This window comes from Asparagus officinalis, chromosome 1 (assembly GCF_001876935.1).
Source record: "Asparagus officinalis chromosome 1, Aspof.V1, whole genome shotgun sequence".
Classification (NCBI taxonomy): domain Eukaryota; kingdom Viridiplantae; phylum Streptophyta; class Magnoliopsida; order Asparagales; family Asparagaceae; genus Asparagus; species Asparagus officinalis.
In genome coordinates, this window is record NC_033794.1 from 265172 (window position 1) to 284472 (window position 19301).

General features: G+C 33.8%; 2 protein-coding genes across 3 annotated transcripts in view; both read right to left on the bottom strand.

Annotated features, from left to right (window-relative positions):
* Positions 1–6714, bottom strand: part of LOC109845008 — a 41414-nt gene extending 34700 nt beyond the window's left edge. For both annotated transcript variants that reach the window (XM_020414201.1, XM_020414193.1), the window contains exons 1-4: positions 6426–6714; positions 5331–5615; positions 4726–4899; positions 4513–4619 (exon numbers count right to left, since the gene is read on the bottom strand). In XM_020414201.1, coding sequence (XP_020269790.1) covers positions 4513–4619; positions 4726–4899; positions 5331–5615; positions 6426–6578 — 719 coding nt within the window. In that variant the 5' untranslated portion in view covers positions 6579–6714. The remainder of the gene's footprint in view (positions 1–4512; positions 4620–4725; positions 4900–5330; positions 5616–6425) is intronic.
* LOC109845025 (ubiquitin receptor RAD23b-like) overlaps positions 10000–19301 on the bottom strand; it is a 14647-nt gene continuing 5345 nt past the window's right edge. Inside the window, 11 exon segments of the mRNA XM_020414212.1 lie at positions 10000–10366; positions 10948–11064; positions 11150–11228; positions 13990–14099; positions 14184–14231; positions 16939–17001; positions 17093–17215; positions 17310–17487; positions 19010–19054; positions 19139–19206; positions 19285–19301. The exon segment at positions 19285–19301 is cut by the window's right edge and continues 4 nt beyond it. Of these exon segments, the coding sequence (XP_020269801.1) occupies positions 10951–11064; positions 11150–11228; positions 13990–14099; positions 14184–14231; positions 16939–17001; positions 17093–17215; positions 17310–17487; positions 19010–19054; positions 19139–19206; positions 19285–19301 (845 nt within the window). The 3' untranslated portion in view covers positions 10000–10366; positions 10948–10950.

Below are 19301 nucleotides of genomic sequence, written 5' to 3' on the forward strand. Positions count from 1 at the left end.
ACTATAACCCCACGATTTTTGGCTATTTGTAGTCGTTTTAACCCGTTGCCAAATAATTTCGCAATGGCCAAAATTCACGCTAAATAATGTAGCATTGGCCAAATTTCACAATTCTGTGAGCTACAATCCAAGCTATTTGGCCATTTTTAGTCATTTCAACCCATTGTCAAATAATTTCGCGTTGGTCGAAATTCATAATTTCGTAAGCTTTAACCCATGATTTTTCATCATTTTTAGTTGTTTCGACTCATTAGATAATAAATCTACGAAGGCTAAAATTTTATTATTTCACGAGTTATGACCCATGATTGTTGAATAATTTTAATCGTTACGGGACTATTAGAAATAATTTTGTGAAGTCCAAACTTCACGATTTCATGATCTGTAATACACTATTTTTGGCCATTTTTAATCGTCTCGACCCCTTGCCAAGTAATTTCACTGAGGCCAAGATTCACAATTTATGAGTTAAAACCCATGATTTTTGACCACTTTTGTTCGTTTAGACCCATTAACAAATAATTTTGTAGAGTTCAAAATTTAGGATTTCCCAAGTTATAACCCATGATTTTTGGTAAATTTTAGTCAATTCCACTCATTACCAAATAATTTTGTGAAGGACAATTTACAAGATTTCATGAGCTATAACCCTTATTTTTTTACCATTTTTATTCGTTTAGACCCATTGACAAGTGACATCGCAAGGTTCAAATTTCACGATTTCATGAGCTATATAAACCGACATTTTTTTGCCATTTTTAATCATTTCTCATTAGCAAATAATTTCTCGGAGGTCAAAACTCAAGTATTCATGAAGTATAACCTATAATTTTTGTCCATTTTCGTTTGTTTCGATCCATTGGCAAATAATTTTGAGCCCAAATTTCACGATTTCCTAAGGTATCTCATGATTGTTTGCCAATTTTAGTTATTTCGACCCATTAGCAAAAAAATTTGTAGATGACAAAGTTCATGAATTCATAAGTTGTAACCCTAACTTTTTACCATTTTTATTCACTTCAACCCATTAGCAAATAATTTTTGTAATTTTTGTTTGTTTCGGCCTAATAGAAATTAAATACGTATCCATTTAAAATTTTATTTTTGTGGGTTATTACCTACATTTTTTTCAAATCTTGTTCATTTTGACCAAATGGCAATTAAGCATGCATAATTCAAAATCTTGATTTTCATGCACTATATAACCTATGATGACAATTAAATACGCCTCATAGCAAATAATTTTCACGCATAATTGAAAATTTTGTTCATTTTTACAATTTTCATGGACCCATTAAATTTTGTTCATTTCCACCAAATGACAATTAAATATACAAAGTTTGAAATTCATGATTTTAATGGGGCTATAAAGCATGCCCTTTACAAGTTTTTCATACCGACCAAATGGGCATTATGTATACATTAAAATTTGCGATTTTATGGGTTATATAACCCACGAATTTTGCATTTTTTTGTTTCGTTCGAATGGAAATTAACGATGTGTACACCAAAATATGTGATTTTTATGGAATATAACACATAATTTTCGTCAAACTTCATTCATTTCGACCAATTGGCAATTAAACACACTTAGTTGAAAGTTCATGATTTTCATGGGCTAACCCATGATTCTTATCAAATTTTGTTCTTTTAGACAAAATGACAATTAAGTAACCCATAGTGCAAAATTCATGATTTTCAAAACCTATAACCCATGATTTTTTTTAATTATTGTTTACTTAAATCAAATAGAAATTAAGTATATGTAAAATAAAATTTAAGATTTTCATGGGCTATAAACCCCGATCTTTGTCAAATTTCGTTCCAAATGACAATTAAGTATAGTTTAAAATTCATGAGTTTCCTAAGCATCCATGAATTTTTGCAATTTTTTTATTTCAACCAAATGAAAATTGAACATTGTCTATACCAAAATTTGTGATTTTCATGGGCTATATAACCCAAGATTTTTGTTAAAGTTCATTAATTTCTACCAAATGGCAATTACCATGCATTACTCATAGTTCAGAATTCATGATATTCATTAGTCACGATCCACAATTCTTGTCAAATTTCGTTCATTTCGACAAAATGGCAATTAAGTACTCATAGTACAAAATTCATGATCCATCATTTGTACAATAAATTTGCGAAATCTATGGACTATAACTCATGATTTTTGTCAAATTTCGTTCATTCCAACCAAATGGCATTCAAGTATAGTTCAAAATCCATTATTTTCATGGGTTATAACCTAAGAATTTTGTAAATTTTGTTCGTTTCAACCAAATGAAAATCAAGTATTATATACATCAAATTTTGTGATTTTCATGGACAACAACCCCCCACTATTTTGGTCAAATTTTGTTCATTTTTACCAAATGGCAATTAAGTAAGCATAATTCAAAATACATGATTTTCATGCGCACCCACGATTTTTGCAATTTGTGCTCATTTTCACCAAATGGAAGTTTAAGTACGAGTACACAAAAAATTGCAATATTGTAAATAAAAATTTGCAATTCGAACAAATTAGAATTATGCGTGTGGTTCAAAATTCAGACTTTCATGGGCTACAACCCACAAGTTATACAATTTGTGCTCGTTTCTACCTAATTGAAATTAAACACAAGCGCATAAAAATTTTACGCTATTAGTCAATTTTCGTTCATTTTGACCAAATGACAATTAAGTACATGTAGTTCAAAGTTCATGAATTTCATGACTTATAACCCACAATTTTTGCATTTTTTATTCATTTCGACCAAATAGACATTGCTTATTTAGTACATCAAAATTATGCTATCTAAAGGGTTCCTATCACCTACTAGATTATTAACTCCTTCATTTGAATTTCAATTTCTCTTCAAAATCAAAGTTAACTAGATGTCATTATCAACCCCCCTCATCTCGATCGTGTGATTTACGGAACATAGGACTTGAGCTCTATTAGCATAACTTCCTAGAAAAATAAAGGTGATGGGTCCCTTCATCGTTTGTTCAAGCTTGACATTGAGAAGAACCATATCCTCTTTCTCAATCAACAAAAATGCCAATATGTCGAAATAAACAAAAATGGACAAAATTTCATGAATTATAGCACATGACAATCACAAATTTTAAAGTACACACAACTAATTCCTATTAGGTCAAAATGTATGAAAGTAAACAAAAATAATAAGTTATAACCCACAAAAATCAGATATTTTAAAGTACGCCGACATCAATGATATTCGATCCAAGAAAACAAAAATTGACAAAATTTGTTGGTTATTACCAATGAAAATTGTGAATTTTGCATACTTAATGGCCATTGGGTCAAAATGAATGAAAATTGATTTAAATTTGTGGGTTATCCCATTGTGCAAATTTAATTATCCTTGGATCAAAACAAAAAAAATCGACAAAAAGCATGGGCTATAGCCCTTAGAATTTGGGAATTTTTAAAGTAGCAATATTAATGGCTATAGTGTAGAAACAAACAATGCAATAGGTCATATGAATGAAAATCACGAAGTTTGAAGTATGAATAATTAATTCCTAGAGTCAAAACATATAAAAATGGAAAAAATCATGAGTTATAGCCCTATAAAATCACAAATTTTAAAGTATGCAAAATTAACTGTTATTGGGTTGTCATGATCAAGACTGGACAAAAATCGTGGGTTATAGCCCATGAAAATCCAAATTTATGAAGTACACAAAATTGGTTTTCATTTGGTTAAAGTGTACGAAAATTGATAAAAAATCATGGATTATATAGCTCGTGAAATTGTCATTGCGTACAATATAAACGGAAATAGACAAAAATCGTGGGTTATAGTCCTTGAAATCACAAAATTTTTACGTATGCAAAATTAATTGTCATTGGCTCGAAATGAACCAAAATGACAAAGTCAATGATTATAGCTCATGAAAATCGCGAATTTTGTAGTACGATAATTAATTCCAATTCGGCTAAAACATTGGCAAATAGATAAAAATCGTGGGTTAGCCCATAAAAATCATGAATATTGAATTACACCAAATTAATTGTCAATATGTCAAAATGAACAAGAATGGACAAAAATCATAATTAGAATCATGAATTTTGAAGTACGCATAATTAAACCGAGAAACATACGAAAATGGACCAAAACGTGAATTACAACTCATGATATCTCTACTGGGTCGAAATGAATGAAAATTGACAAAATCTATCGGTTATAGTCATTGCAAGTTTTGAGGTCAAAAGACATTTTCGTGGAAGGATGTGATATTGAGAAATAGGATACAAACCAGATTCACTTGGGACAACGCCATTGCTGTCAAGGTATCATCAACTTAAATCTGTGAAGGTATCATCAACTTAAATGAAACTAGTCTGAGTTTTCTTTGACGATGCATATACCAGCAAACAAGAGATAGCTAATGTCTGAATGAAAACTATGAATCGTAGTTGCACTAATGAGACTTCATATGTGAATCATCAATTGGTATAAACAACTAACCACTATAAAAATATAGATTTACCTATGAATGCTTGCTTGACCATTAGTGAAATCTGAAGTAGCCTGCCACAAGGTATGCTTCCGAGGCTGTGGATTAGTTTCTCTGAAGAAAAGAGGCTGCCTTGCCAACTGAATAAAAACAATAATTAAAGCATGTCATAGACACAAGAATGAAAAGGAAAGGGGGAATAGTGAGAAGCTTGGTTCACATTCCATGCGTTAACAGCAACATTACCACAATATCCAAGGTCCCAGGAGCATTCTCAGAGCAATTTGCCTTCAGAGCAATAATATCTGACCACTGAATCTCAATTTTGCTCTTAAGCCCACCATCAAGAACCTCCCAAACGAGCTTATGTTTTGCATAATAGCACTTTGCGACTAAATCACCTTCATATGTCGATACGTACTGTTTATTATAAAATTCACTTGTCAATTAGCTGATCAGATTACAGAATTTAAGGATAAAAGACTGTTTCTCACTAAGCTACGCGGTAATTCTCCATCATTGAGCAAAGAACTGTCCTATTCCTCAACTACCTATTGAAAGCACAAGCAGTCATTGAAGATAGAACATGCAGTTGGTCAGTGTTCAAAAGAAAGTTAGAAGACCTTATGGAAGAAAGTAAACTAGACTGTACACTATGAACCTCTTGATGGAACTACAAAAAATCAGTAATCTAGCGATGGCACTGTCAAACATGATCTTCTGAACTAAACTATGGCTGTAAACGTGAATCAACATCCAAAGAGTGTTAAATACTCTTAACAAACTGTTAGCATAAAAATGTAAAAATGGTAGAATTGCAACAAAAAGGAAATAAAAAAAGTTGCATTTACCTCCCAAGAACCAATCCTCAAAAAAGAAGCAGGAAAGTTTGAAGCCTTTAACTTGTCAGTGGTACCTAACACGGCGGTAGACTTCAGATCCTTCTTTTTCTCGCCATCAAAACCCCCACTGCTTGTGGCATACGAAGCAGTAGCGGAACTTCCTTGAGAAAGTTTCATCTGGATCAAATCCAATAAAGATGGACTCTTTCTCAAGCGAAGACCAAGTGGGCTAGGTTCATCAAGCAAACTGCATTGTGCAGATTGTGGAGGTACTCTTCCAGCATCTGGATCCCACTGTCATGGAAATATAAGATTTGAGTATAAAACAAATGATGGGTTACAAATGATTAAATAGCTTGGCAAACCTAATAATCATTCATGCTCTCATCACTAAGTACCACCTTATCCACTGAGGATAGGAGAACCATAGAACATACCAAGCACAGAAGTATGGTTATGCAAGATAACACTAATAAACATAAATTTTACTTAAAAAGATTCCATGCCAAGCAAGTTCCTTCTTTAATATAAAACCTCTATACATTTACATAAGCAATGCTCTTGTTGACATGAATAGGAGTATGAAATAGTACTATATAGTAAAAGAACCTTCAGAGGCCTCAACGCGAACAAAATGTCCTTAAAATGACAAGAACTATAAATAGTTACCAAAGTGAACCAAAACAGCTAGATGTAAAAAAAAAAGAAAAAAAAAGCCTTTCAAGTAGTCAATCACCAAAGGGCTCTCAATATGTGAAAAATAAAATAAAGAAATATTTTTTGAGGTAAATGTGGGCAAAATTATTAAATGATCTCCAAGCTAGAGCTCTGAAGTCGAATAAAAAATCGAGATTTATAAAAAAAATCCAATTCAAAATACAAGGCATGTTGAATTGAACTGGATGTCTTCATAGGCTTCTCCAAAAATATCTAGAAAAAAAAAACTACATAAGAAAAGAATCATTTTTTGTCCCTATCTATCCACTCTGCAGTCACGATCTTTTAATCAAATAGTTATTTCAAACCCCAAAATTAAACCCCGAGAATCCTAAAAAGCTAATCCTGATCCATATAAAACAAAGTTAATTGAAAAAGAGAAAAGACCTGAGCTTTTATCTTCTTGCTAAGAGGACCATGCTCTTCTTCCAAAGGATCCTCAACCTCCGACTTCACCGTCGGAATCTCCGCCGCCGCTGATTTCGCCGCCGCCGGCTCCTTGCGCTTCAGAAGCTTTCCGAGATTCGGCAATTGAACCATCGATTCCTCTCAAGGATTCACCAAAACCCTCGATTTCACCGAAATACGACAGAATCGGAGAAACCCTAACCCTTATTTGAGGAAATAGGACGAATTGGATCCGAGGAGGGAGGAATCTACGAAGTGTTTGTGAGTTTCGAATGGAATATTTTAAATTTTTAAATTAAAAAAAGGGTATTGGAAATTTTATAGAGTACATAAAAAGTGGAGGGTAGGAATGTAAATTTGCTAACAGTCCGTGCACCTGCGTTCCGCGTACGCTTGCCGCTAAGTTGTCGAGCACGTGCGATTATTTAAGGCGGCGTTCGTGAATTACTGTGATAGCCTTGTTGTGACCGCTCTCAACATAATTACCTAACGTCATAGGTGAAAAGATAATTACACTAATAGTCTTATGCATCTCAATTGATAAATGTTTTAATTTTAGTTTGTAAAGTTATTGATTTGATGAGTTTTCTCTTCAGTTTGAGTTTCTTTGAGATATGATGTGAGTTAAATGTTTCTTTGAGATACGTGTCAAGGCTAAACCACACTAAACAACACCAAACGGGGTTGACTCAGTTCAATATAGATTTGAATCTAGCTTGGTTTTCAATTCGGGTTAACAACAAATAGTCAAAACTAACTGAACCGACCATTTGCTCACCCCCTAAGGGAGATTACTTAAACACTCTACTGTTGATTATCATACTAATACTCTATTGCACGTGATGCCCACCCTTGTGCGTAATAAATAAAAGTTTAATACCTTATTTATTAATATTAATACGTTTATTAAAAATAGTTCCACAAAATAATATAAATGTATTTTTTTAAAAAAATTAAGCAGGACAGTTATGAAGTAGTGAATGACATGTTAGTTATGAGATAGTGAGGTTATCTATAAAGAATATTATTATTAATCTTTTTTTTCAAAGTTATCATTTAATTATTTGTAAAATATTAGAAATTCTGTGTATAATTTTGAAATATATTTGAACTTCCTATAGAAGGTAATTTATATAGGGGCACAACACCAAAAAATAAAAAAAGACTTCTTTTAGATGAGATAATGAAGTTAACATGGTTTGATGAATTTCTTACATTGGGTTATACCAATTTCTTATTGTTTGGTAGATAATTGTGATCAACTTGGATTACATAAATTTCTTATGATTGTTGGATACGTGAATATGATCAACTTGTGTAGCAATTCACTTTTATAAAAAAAAAAAAAAGGATATCAAACGCATGCTGTTGCGAGAAGCAATTAAAAAATAAATTTTTAATCTTAACAATAATGGTTAGTTTTTAATCTGGATTGGCCTTTACAAAGCAGAGAATGGTATAGTTTTCAAAATTACAGAGGCTGGCTGTTGTCGCCGCTCCAAAGTTTTTATTGCTTATGCGAAATTTTCGATATTAGGCATAGCAAAGATAATTTTTGCAGTCAAATTATTACTTTTTTTCTTATTATATCAGTCTACATTCTTCCAGATTTTCTTTTCCCCTAAATTTTGTTGCGATACAAGTCTGATTTGATTATCACAGTGTCATCTTGGTCAGATGGTAACGTTACGCAAGATTAAAGTATAATAAAGTACGGACTCTTAATTGAAGTATAATAAAGTACGCAAGATGAAAGTATAATAAAGTACGGACTCTTAAATTGAAGTATGATAAAGTACGCAAGTTGAACAGATGTGTATGGACTTTTAAATTGAAGTGTAGTAGCCTTGAACATCGTGTAAAGTACGACATATCATTTTTTTTGTTACTATAGGAATTCCGATTTTTTGAATTACTACAGTAATATTTTTTAAATTTTTGTTTGCTACAGTTCCGCTTCTGCTACATATTTTTAAAAATACTACAGTATTTCCTGTGCTGTCACAGTGACATTTTTTTCAAAAATTACCATCGTATCCAGTTTCCTATTTACTACAGTAATAATGCTATAATAATACTACAAGTATTACTATAGTATTATTGTAGTATGAATAGTAAATCTTGGGTTCTCCCCGTTTGTATAGAGGAGTAGATAATAAAGTATGGACTCTTGGATTAAAGTATAATAAAGTACTAACTTATTGATTTAAATAATCACTAGTTTTAGGCCCGTGTGATGCACGGATTTGTTTAATATACAAAAATTAAAGTAGCAAAAGAATGCAAAATAAAATAATAATAATATATAAGTAGTCAGAAATGATACAACCTAAGCTGCATATATATTTGACTTACTATTAAACTGTAAAAAAGAATCAAAATATAATTTCCCTATTATCATAACAAAATAGATAAAATATCTCATGTCTATATGATTAATGTTATATTATTTTGCTATACCAAGTAATTAGTATGCATCATAAAGTTTAGTTCCAAACAAAATATTTAAAGCACATAGAGATACCTGTCAAGATAATTAGTATGCATCATAAAGTTTAGTTCCAAACAAAATATTTAAAGCACATAGAGATACCTGTCAAGAATATATATCTATGAATCAAAACTTCCAATTATCAATATATTGATAAACAAAATATCTATCATAATTATATCAAATAGTTAGGTTTCTCAACGCAAAACCATCAAAAAAATATGTAGCGCATACAAAAGTTTACTAGATAAAGTTTACTAATTATTTAAGCTCAACACGGGGAGTTCCCTGGTCGCTTGGAAAAGGAACAGTTCGGTCAAAATACGGCAAGTCGACTAGTCAAATAGGGTATGTCGACACGTGCGGATGGTCCGGTGCATGAACCCAGTTAGCCTCGTGCGAGCCAGCTGGCAGCACGTGTCGCGAGATGGAGGGTCGACAAGGCGCATGCTATCGCACGTGAGTGTCGAATTGGTAGGCTTCATCCACTTTGGATAAAGTCCATCAACCAGACGAAAATACGTATGTATTTTGTGCGAGTGAAAAGGCAGAACCTCGCAATCCCCTGCTAAACACCAAGTATTAAATGTGGGCTTTCGGCTATAATCCTACAGGCTTCGGCCCGTTTCGTTTCTATGCGAGCTTGTGTTTAATACACAGCTTGTGGTCTCTAGGCTTGGGGCGTGTAGGTTTTTCGTCCTCGCTTTATGGGCTATAGCCTTTGGGCTTATAGGCTACAAATACTCATGGAATATGGCTGTAGAATAGCTGGCTTAGTCTAGAGGCATAGGAAATAGGCTTGTAATCGTCGGCATATGGGCTCGTACACTATAAGCTCATGATCATGGCCTTACAGGATGCAGGCTCAAGGGCCGATTTACGAAATTTGTTTCTTATGGGCTTAGGGTCCGTGGGGCATTCTCTGCTCTATTAGACGACGCCCCTACATATCACAAGCCCAAATCATCGCGTGCTTATCTCCTACATGGCGGGAAAAAGAACCAAGTGAAAAAAAATGTCTTTCGAAGATGGAGGAAAGACATTAGAAAAGAAAATAAGCGATGGTCAAAATCACATCCCAAATAATCAATATGAGAAGATAGGAACACATAATACAAAAAGCATACATTAATTTCATCAGCGCCTATCGAATTAGATCTCGGACCAAAGCAATAGCAGTCTCATAAAACTACTTACGTTAGCATCCATCATTGAAAAGTTTTCAAGATCCTGAAAGAATAGTTATAGTCAAGCACCATTCATCCATCAAACTTGCAATCAATGGAAACTACTCTGCTTCAAGTTGAAAACAAGACAAATCCCATCTTGATCGGCTATCGGAAATGGAACATCGCGCACTTCATCTGTCACGGTTATGAGATTCTTAATTTCGGCATCAGGTTCCTTCGGCTGATGCCACGGTCATTAACTACAAGCAGAAATGTAAACAATAAGAAGGGGGGGAAATGATACTTCTAGCATATAAAACAGTACAAAGTCAAGACCACTTAGTTCTGAACCTAGGCTAAATTATGAAGATACGTCCACCATACCCCCAAAAATAAATGGAAGAAAAAATGTGCGTATTATAAAAACTCGGAAAAAGTGAAGAGGAACATTCACATTTTAGAGATTTTGTGTTGAATACAAGCTGATGCGTAATGCCACTAGAGATGGGTGAGAGATGATGATCCAAATAGCCTAGGTAGCCACCACTTGGTAATATTTTCCGGAAGATTAAACGGATAAGAAACAGTAGAACATGAATGTAAATGATCGCATGTTGTGAATGGAGTAGTTAACAAGTTTCACTATATATAAACCTATGATAAGGGACGACGTAATTTGTAAAATTGAGCTAAGATAGGCAGGAAATTTCTAACTGAACTATAGAAAATATTAGGCAGAGGGTGCTGAGCCTCGCACACATCATAAGCAATTAAACAGCTCGAGGAAACAGCTAATTAACCTTCATGGCTTTTGCACGTCATATGAGGATATAGGATATACCAGTCAATCTTCATCCCCCACATGTTCCAACAAATAGTTTGCTGCCAACTCTTCGTTCCTGTCACATGCTAGGAACGCCACAATTACCCTCGCTCGATCAAATCCCATTGCTTCAAGCTGAAGAAACATGCTACTATTATCAGTGAATGAGAAAGGAAGTTGCTTCAAGACAAAGAAATAAAGAGCGGAAAAAGAAACACACTCGTCCGATAGCTTCCTGTTCTGCAGGTGTGACACGGACTTCGTGAGGCATCTCCTGCTCAGGCTGATCAAAGAGATCCCTGAAAAACATCAGAAAAATAGGGGAAACACAAAAATGGTAAATAGTGATGGCAATGACAAATGATCTCAAGAACATTAAAGAATATAGAATGCTACAAGACATTATGTCTTCTCCATAAAGAGCTATAGGAACTTTATCAAGCATCTAACAGATTAATTTCATTTGTAATAATTTTGATGAACTAGAAAGCTAACAGTGATGAAATTATGAGTAACTACCTATACAGACATAGAAAGTACAAGATATATGGGAACAGACTGATAAAAGCAGCACATTATATCATGACAGATCAACTAAAATATCATGTAATGCTCACGTTTTTTAGCTTAAATTTTGAAGTGTGTATGATTACTTGCACTTGAGATGAAACTAACAAAAATTGCCAAAATTGTAGGTTAACCCCATCAAAATCTATAACTTTTAAGAAGTCATAATTAATAGCCTTTGGATCGAATGAATGGTAATAGGAAAATTTCGTGAATTATAACACAAAAAATCGTGAATATTAAAGTTTACACAATCAAGTGTTATTGGGTCGAAACGAACAAAAATACACAAAAACAAGCGCTATAGCACTTGAAAATCACAAATTTGAAATATGCTTGCATATTTATCATAAGGTCGAAGAACGAAAATTGACAAAAATCATAGGTGATCGCCCACGAACATTGCGAATTTTGAATTACATATCATTACTTGTCATTAGGATGATACCAACAAAAATTGCCAAAATCATGGGTTATAACCTATACACAAGAAGCATGCGCTATAGCCCTTGAAAATCACGAATTTTGAAGTAAACTTACATATTTATCATTGGGTTGAAGAATAAAAATTGTTATAGGACATAGCCCATGAATATCGCGAATTTTAAAGTACATATAATTATTTGTCATTAGGAAGATACAAACAAAAATTGTCAAAATCGTAGGTTATATGTTATAACCCATCAAATCGTGAATTTTGAAGTACGCATAGTTAGTTACCATTACTTTAAAATTTGAGAAAAGTGCACAAAAATCATGTGATTTAACCTATGAAAATTACGAATTTTGAAGTATACGCCTAATTAATCACCATCAAGTCGAAACAAATAAACATAGAAAAAATTTGTGGGTTAAAGCCCAGTAATAAAATTGTGAATTTTAAGCTAAGCATAGTTATTTGTCATCGGGTCAAACAACAAATTTTGACAAAAATCCTAGGTTAGCCTATGAAAATCACGATTTCCTGAGAAAGAATGCTCCAATTGCCACTGGGCGAAAAGAACAGAAATTGGCAAATGTCATGTTTTATATCCAAGAAATTTGTAAATTTTGAAAATTAAAATGAACAAAAATCATGAATACTCAATGAAAATCAAGAATTTTGAAACACACTTATTTGTCATTGGGCCAAAGAATGAAAATTGATTAAAATCGTGGATCATAGACTATGAAAATCACAAATTTTGAACTAATGAAAATACACTAAAGTCACGAGTTATAACTCATGAAAGTCGCAAACTTTTTAAAACGCAAGAAAATTGACAAATATCGTGAGTTATAACACACGAAAAGCGCAAATTTTGAATATCGCAGGTTACAACCTATAAAATCATGAATTTTGAAGTACACATAGTTAATTGTCATTAGGTCAAAACAAACAAAAATTGATAAAAATCGTAGGTTAGAGCCCATGGAAATCATGAATTTTGAAGAACGTGTGATTAGTAACATTGAGTAGAAACAAATGAAAATTTTGGGGGTTATGGCCCATGAAAATCGCAACTTCTGAAGTATGTATAATTACTCATCGTTGGGACGAAACAAACAAAAATTGCCAAAACCCTGGATTATAACCCATCGAAATTGTAAATTTTGAAGGAGTTAAAGTTAATTGTCATTGGGTCAAATGACCAATAATGGACAAAAATATAGCGGATAAACATCGCGAATATTTAAATTCAAATAATCAATTGCTATTGGGTTGAAACAGTAGGGCAAAAAACATGGATTGCAACTCATGAGAATGAATTTTGAAGTACAAATACTTATTTGCTATTGGACCGAAGAACAAAACATTGACAAAAATCAATTGTTAAAGCCTATGAAAATGCGATTTTTTGTAAGGGAGAATTAATTGCCATTGAGTAAAAAATAACAAAAATAGACTAAATCGTGGGTTAAAACACATGAAAATAGCAATTTTTTTGGTAGATATGATTAATTGTCATTGGGTCAAAATGAACAAAAATGGGTCAAATATCATTGGTTATAGCCAAAGCCTTTGCTCAAAGTTACGACCATTTTCTGATAAGAACAGGCTTTGAATTTGGTGACGATAATCCATTTTCCACATATGCAAGATATACGGAAGACTTTCTAGCAAAGCTTCAGAAGACAAACATTTGGATTAAGATGAAATATGCATTTCATAATTCTGGACATCTACGAATTTGCCAACACGAGAAATTTAAATCTTCGTTTTAGTTTTTGATGTCACACATGCAGTTTTATACGACAATTGACAAACAGGTTACATAAAATGCTAACCCTTGCGCCTTTCTAATCCCTGAGTAATTATAAACAAGAAGAAATGTAGTGGCATCTAAAACTAATAAGAATCTGACAGATAACTCAAGTCTGTGACTGAAATAAGCATTTGTCAGTAGCGCACCTTGTAACAAATGAACCGGTCAGGAGAAACAGAAAAAAGTACTTATTTCATATTTTAGGTGATGCTTCTTTAGCCTACTAAAAAGCATGTTAGTGACTCACTCTTCAGCACCTTCTACAGGCTCATTTATTAACTGAAGAAACTCAGCATGATGCTCCTGAATCGTTCTAAGGAGCTGAGGGTTTTGTTTGCTCAATTCTTGAAGCATGGGCTGAAACAAAAACAGCACTACAGACAATCAAATTCTAGATCTTCAAAGCACAAGTAAATGTCTGAAAGAAACAAAAGCACAAACCTGTAGAATTTGGGGATTAACTTGGACCATCGCTCTCAATGCTTGAAACTGTAAAGTATGACAACAAGATATCAGTTTTCAGCAGATGTAAAATACAGCACACTAAAATATGGAAACAGATGTGTTCAACGCCTCCCTGTTTCCTAAAACTAGAACAAAAAAAATATTCAACTTGGGTTGATCCCAAGCTTTGGTGAAGGCAGGGATTGCAATCCGGCATATTTCTAGGTATTTTTGTTCATGAGCATCAAATATTGCAACATCTTCATGAATGACATTTAGCGAATTTCAAATTATTGCATGGCATTGTACCTATCTTGCATGGCTATGGGTACAGATACCGATACGGTACGGGACACGGCAACTTTGTAAAAGGTAGGGTACAGGGACACGGCTATATAAATCTTTATACACATATATATTATATATTGAAATTAATAATTTACATTAGATTAATATTGTTTTCATTCACGTGTTATGAGAATTTAAATCCCTATAATATTTTTTAATATCTTTATGTTTCTTTTATTATGTGGATTATAAATTAAAAAATTGCTATTTTTTAAACTAGACATCCAAATGACCCTTTCAATCATAGTTCAAACCTAACCTATGTCCAACAAGTTTCAAGAAGTGGGATAACCCAGGTAATGTAGCATTGCACCAATGAGCCATATGGAACATCTAATAAAGCATCGGTCTAATCGCACATCAACTACTAAACAATTCACATTTATCAGATACATAAATCAGCAATTCAATTTAACATGTTTTTCTACAGCTTGTAAAAGTCATGGTTTTGGAAGGCAGAACCAAGGCAAGGCCACAAGAGCCACATATGCAAATGAAAGAACTATTGTCTATTCTAGATTCAATAAGTCTAGATTTGTTGAAAATGTGTGCGATGGATGTTCTCGACTACTCGACATATTAAAGTTGAGCATAAATGTTTTCTTACTAGGAAAGGAATGATACTTACTTGCCGGTTTCTGTTTATACACTGGACGGTCTGAACTCTAGGCTTTTGCTAGTTCTTCAATATAAAAACTGTGAAGCCTTAAGCGTTTATGAGCCTAGACTGAACGCCTAGACTGAACTAAGTGAGAAGCATTAGCATGCCACGTTAGTGAAATACCTGACTTACTACCTTCCATTAATACTCTTGAATGATATTTTCAATATATGCTGGAGATTAACAGTAGCATACTATAAACTAAAATTGCACTCTGAAAACAATTAAACTTGCATTTTAAGAAAAGATGAACAATCTAATAGGTTTGGACTTTGAGGTGTTAAAAATTAAGTATGAAAAACAAAGGATAAGACTCACAAAGGACATCTATCTTTACCAAGAACTGCTTCAACAGAGAATTGTTTTACCATGACAACTTATAATAGATTTAGCACTATAATTTAAAACCATGCGGTTTATTACAATTTACGGGTGGACATAATGGTATTCCCTGTCTAGAATATTAACTCCAAAGAAATTTGTACCTCATGCAAGTTTTACAGGGTACAAATTAACTGGTAACCCATTTATAAACAATATGCAATATACAAAAGGCAATGCCACTTGCTTTCCCGGAAACACGTATCTTAGGGCTAGTTTGGTATTACTCTTTTGGGTGTTTCTGCTTATCTTTTCAAGAAGCGGTCAATAATGATGTTTGGTGAAAACTTTTCGGCATGCATCTAAACTGCTCCTACTCTCAAAGGGGGGTGCTTTTAGAAGCAGCTTGGGGATGCTTTTAAAAGTAGCTTCTGCTTTTTTAGTTTAATGCCATATATTCACGAAGCCTTTCTCCTTCCAACTACGGATAAGGAATTGATAAAAATATGAGGGCCGACCGAATATTCCTTGTATCTTTTAATAATGATCATTAAGCACAGTTCTACCAAACACCTCAACTGCTTTTTAAGCAGTTTCTGATCTATGATTACCAAACTGCTACTTTCAGCAGCTTATATAAGTTGCTTCTATAAGCTGCTTTTATTAGCAAATTGTTAAAGCTCAAGCACTCCCAGACTAGCCGTTAGTCATCTGCATTGTCCTTGCCTTATGAATTTACCAAATCCAATATAGCAAAGAGTAGGTTAAGCAAGTGATTGGACAGGTAATCACACCGATATGATGCAGTAGAGTAAGTTATCTAGACCAATTGAATATAAATTGTTTCTCAAGAATGATATTCAGCCTTTACCAACACAAGATGTATAATTACAGGACATCAGACTTATGTTTTAGACACACAAAAACCATTGATTTCGTAGAAAACAAAAGCTAATGCTTTTTCTCTTCATAAACTTAACTACTTTGTAAAACAAAATGGCTCCCAACCTTTTACTATAATAGTGGCTGAATCCATATGGTTGGCTTGAATTGTCAAAGAACACAAAGTGCTGGTGATTGCTAAATTGAATACCAGTAAACTTTGTTTGGGCAACTTTTTTGCATATCCCGGCTCATGACCAATAGATAAAGCCTAAACCACGCCATCCATGAATTTACATACAAGCTACGAGATGCATGCAGAGCATTCACCAACTAGTGCAAGTTGCATGCAGTCCTCCCACTGGAATGCTTGCAGGGCATTCATCAACTAGTCACCTATGTGAATTAAATTAAAACGTCTACACTGGAGAGTTACTAGTTTTAGTTTTTAAAAAAGAAACAGCTAAATGATAGATGTACCAGTAGAAACAAATTCCACAATAAACTCAGAAACGGTATGTCGACAAGGATATGACAAACCTGTGAGTTGTTTCTCAGGAAGTCTAGAGAACCGCCATCACCTGCACCTAGATTGGGAGCCCCCTGTTAACAATATATGATAACATCAATTTAAATGTTGCAAAGCTGCAAACAAGTAGTCGCGCAATAATTTTAGCAGAACAGTTACTTTCACCTGAGGGAACATATTTAAAGGTGACGAATTTGGCAAACCAGATAGAGGCGATGAACCTGTTGTAGCAGCTTCATTCGAGTTTGGAGCTACTGGAACAGCAATTTCTGCTGCAGCAGGTATACCCTGATATTGGAGGGGGAAATATCTACTATAACTATGCAGGTAAGCTTTCCTATATGTCCAATAATTATTAGAAGTTGTAGAATGCATAACATACAGAATACAGATATTCGACAGCACGCTCTGGATTGTTGTAAGCAGCACGAAGTGCACGCAAGACTGTGTCCCTGTCCCAGTTGCCACCACCCATATCCATCAATTGATTAACAATCTGGTCCAGATTACTTCCTGCAACTAAACTAGATGCAGCCTGACCATACGTATCCAAAGGACCTCTGCAATTAACAGGTATAAGCATTTTTTAAACCAGAAGTTTGAATTGATACATGTTGCATATTTTTTTTTAAACCAGAAGTTTGAATTAATACATGTTGCATATATGACTAGTCGCAATGATAGTTTCATAAATGACTGAGTCTGGAGTAACATATTGACAAAAAAATATGATTAGCAATAGCCTTCTATCCATCAATACTAAAGGTGTAATTAATTCATGATGGTTGGAGAAACATACTGCCCTAAGTCCTAACTACCATGTGCATTCCAGAGAGTTGAATACCCAAGCAATAGTTGCTACCGCATTAGAGGCTTCACTGTTGTTACATTCATTAGAAACAGCATTTTTTGTGTGCTAGCAAATTCCAGCAAAATTTTATCATATATTGTTTTCATTCACAAATTAAAAAAAAAGTAAAGAACTAGTCAAGCATAATTTTATTATAAGTGGTGCACCGTGAGCCTAGAACTAAAAGTAATTTATCTAGCCAAAAAATTGTATTCCAACAGCGAAAGTTGGATTTTCATGCTGTTGGAAATGCAACACAACTGCACATATGCATAACTAAACCCACTGAAGTGGTTAATAAAGCTCTTACAGTTAAACGACTAACAAATAGAAAATACACTACTGAATAATTTTGTGAACTCATTATACCAAGGATTCTCCTTTTTTACAAGGGTTTCCTGGAAAATGCAACATGCTCCACGTACATATACCCAAACAGTCAAACACACTAAATTTGGCTAGTATAGTTAAATGGCTCAACAACAGGAAAATATACTACTGAATATTTTCACGAACTCCATATTGCAAGGGCTCTTCTTTTTGGCTTTTTTCCACAAGCCCCTTAAATCTTGCTGGTCGAAGTAGGCCCCTCCAGTTATACAGTTTTAAAAATTCATTCTTCAGTTCTTGCATGATTCTTTTCGCCACCTACATCCCTTAAATCTCCCTGAATCCGGTATTAGTTCATCAAATCCTTAAAAAAGTCCACATATACCTTCAATTCTTACTCTAAGTTTCTTTGGTTATTCCCTCTGGTTACTGTCTAGAGAGGGAAAAGAAAAAAAAACCTTAAAATCTTGTATGGGTTCTTTTCCGTAGAGAGACAAATCCTCTTAATTATTTAAATCTTTAAAAATATCCATTGCTCCTTAAATCATTTAAGTCACAGTAAATACCTCCTCTCTGGTTACTATAGGCTATAGCTAATCCCAATAATATTCCATTCACCTTGACTTTTCATTATGTTTACCTCTATCATCATCATGTGCTAGTGTCGTTCTGGTTACTGATTACAAGCAAATGATCAGTTTTTCTATATCAAGTATTTGACCAGCCTTTGTGTGTGCGTGTGCGTGTGTGTTTTTTGTGTTTAAAGCATCAAGCATTTGGAATTGCCTTCTTCAGATATTTCAGAAGAAATACAGGATATTACACCAAGATTTCATACTTTTGGATAAAATGTTGCAATATAATCAGTCAAGCAAATGCTTGTAAACAGAAATAATACTTACCCTGTTGCTGCCCTTTCAGATACAGTTGCAGGATTTGATGCAACCCTGAAACCAGAAGCCGTAAATGAACATTAGAAAGTAAATAAATTTCACGGAAATAAGCAAAAGACAACATGAATTGCAACTCACTGAGCTTGTGGGGTAGCCTGAGGAGGAGCCTGACTAGGAGCTCGAGAGGCTGGAACAGTTGTAGAAGGCTGCTGACATAGAAAAATTAGTTGATACAGTATGCAATTCCAAAGGACAAATGCTGATTCTATTCAATGCAAGAATACCTGAGATGATGACGACC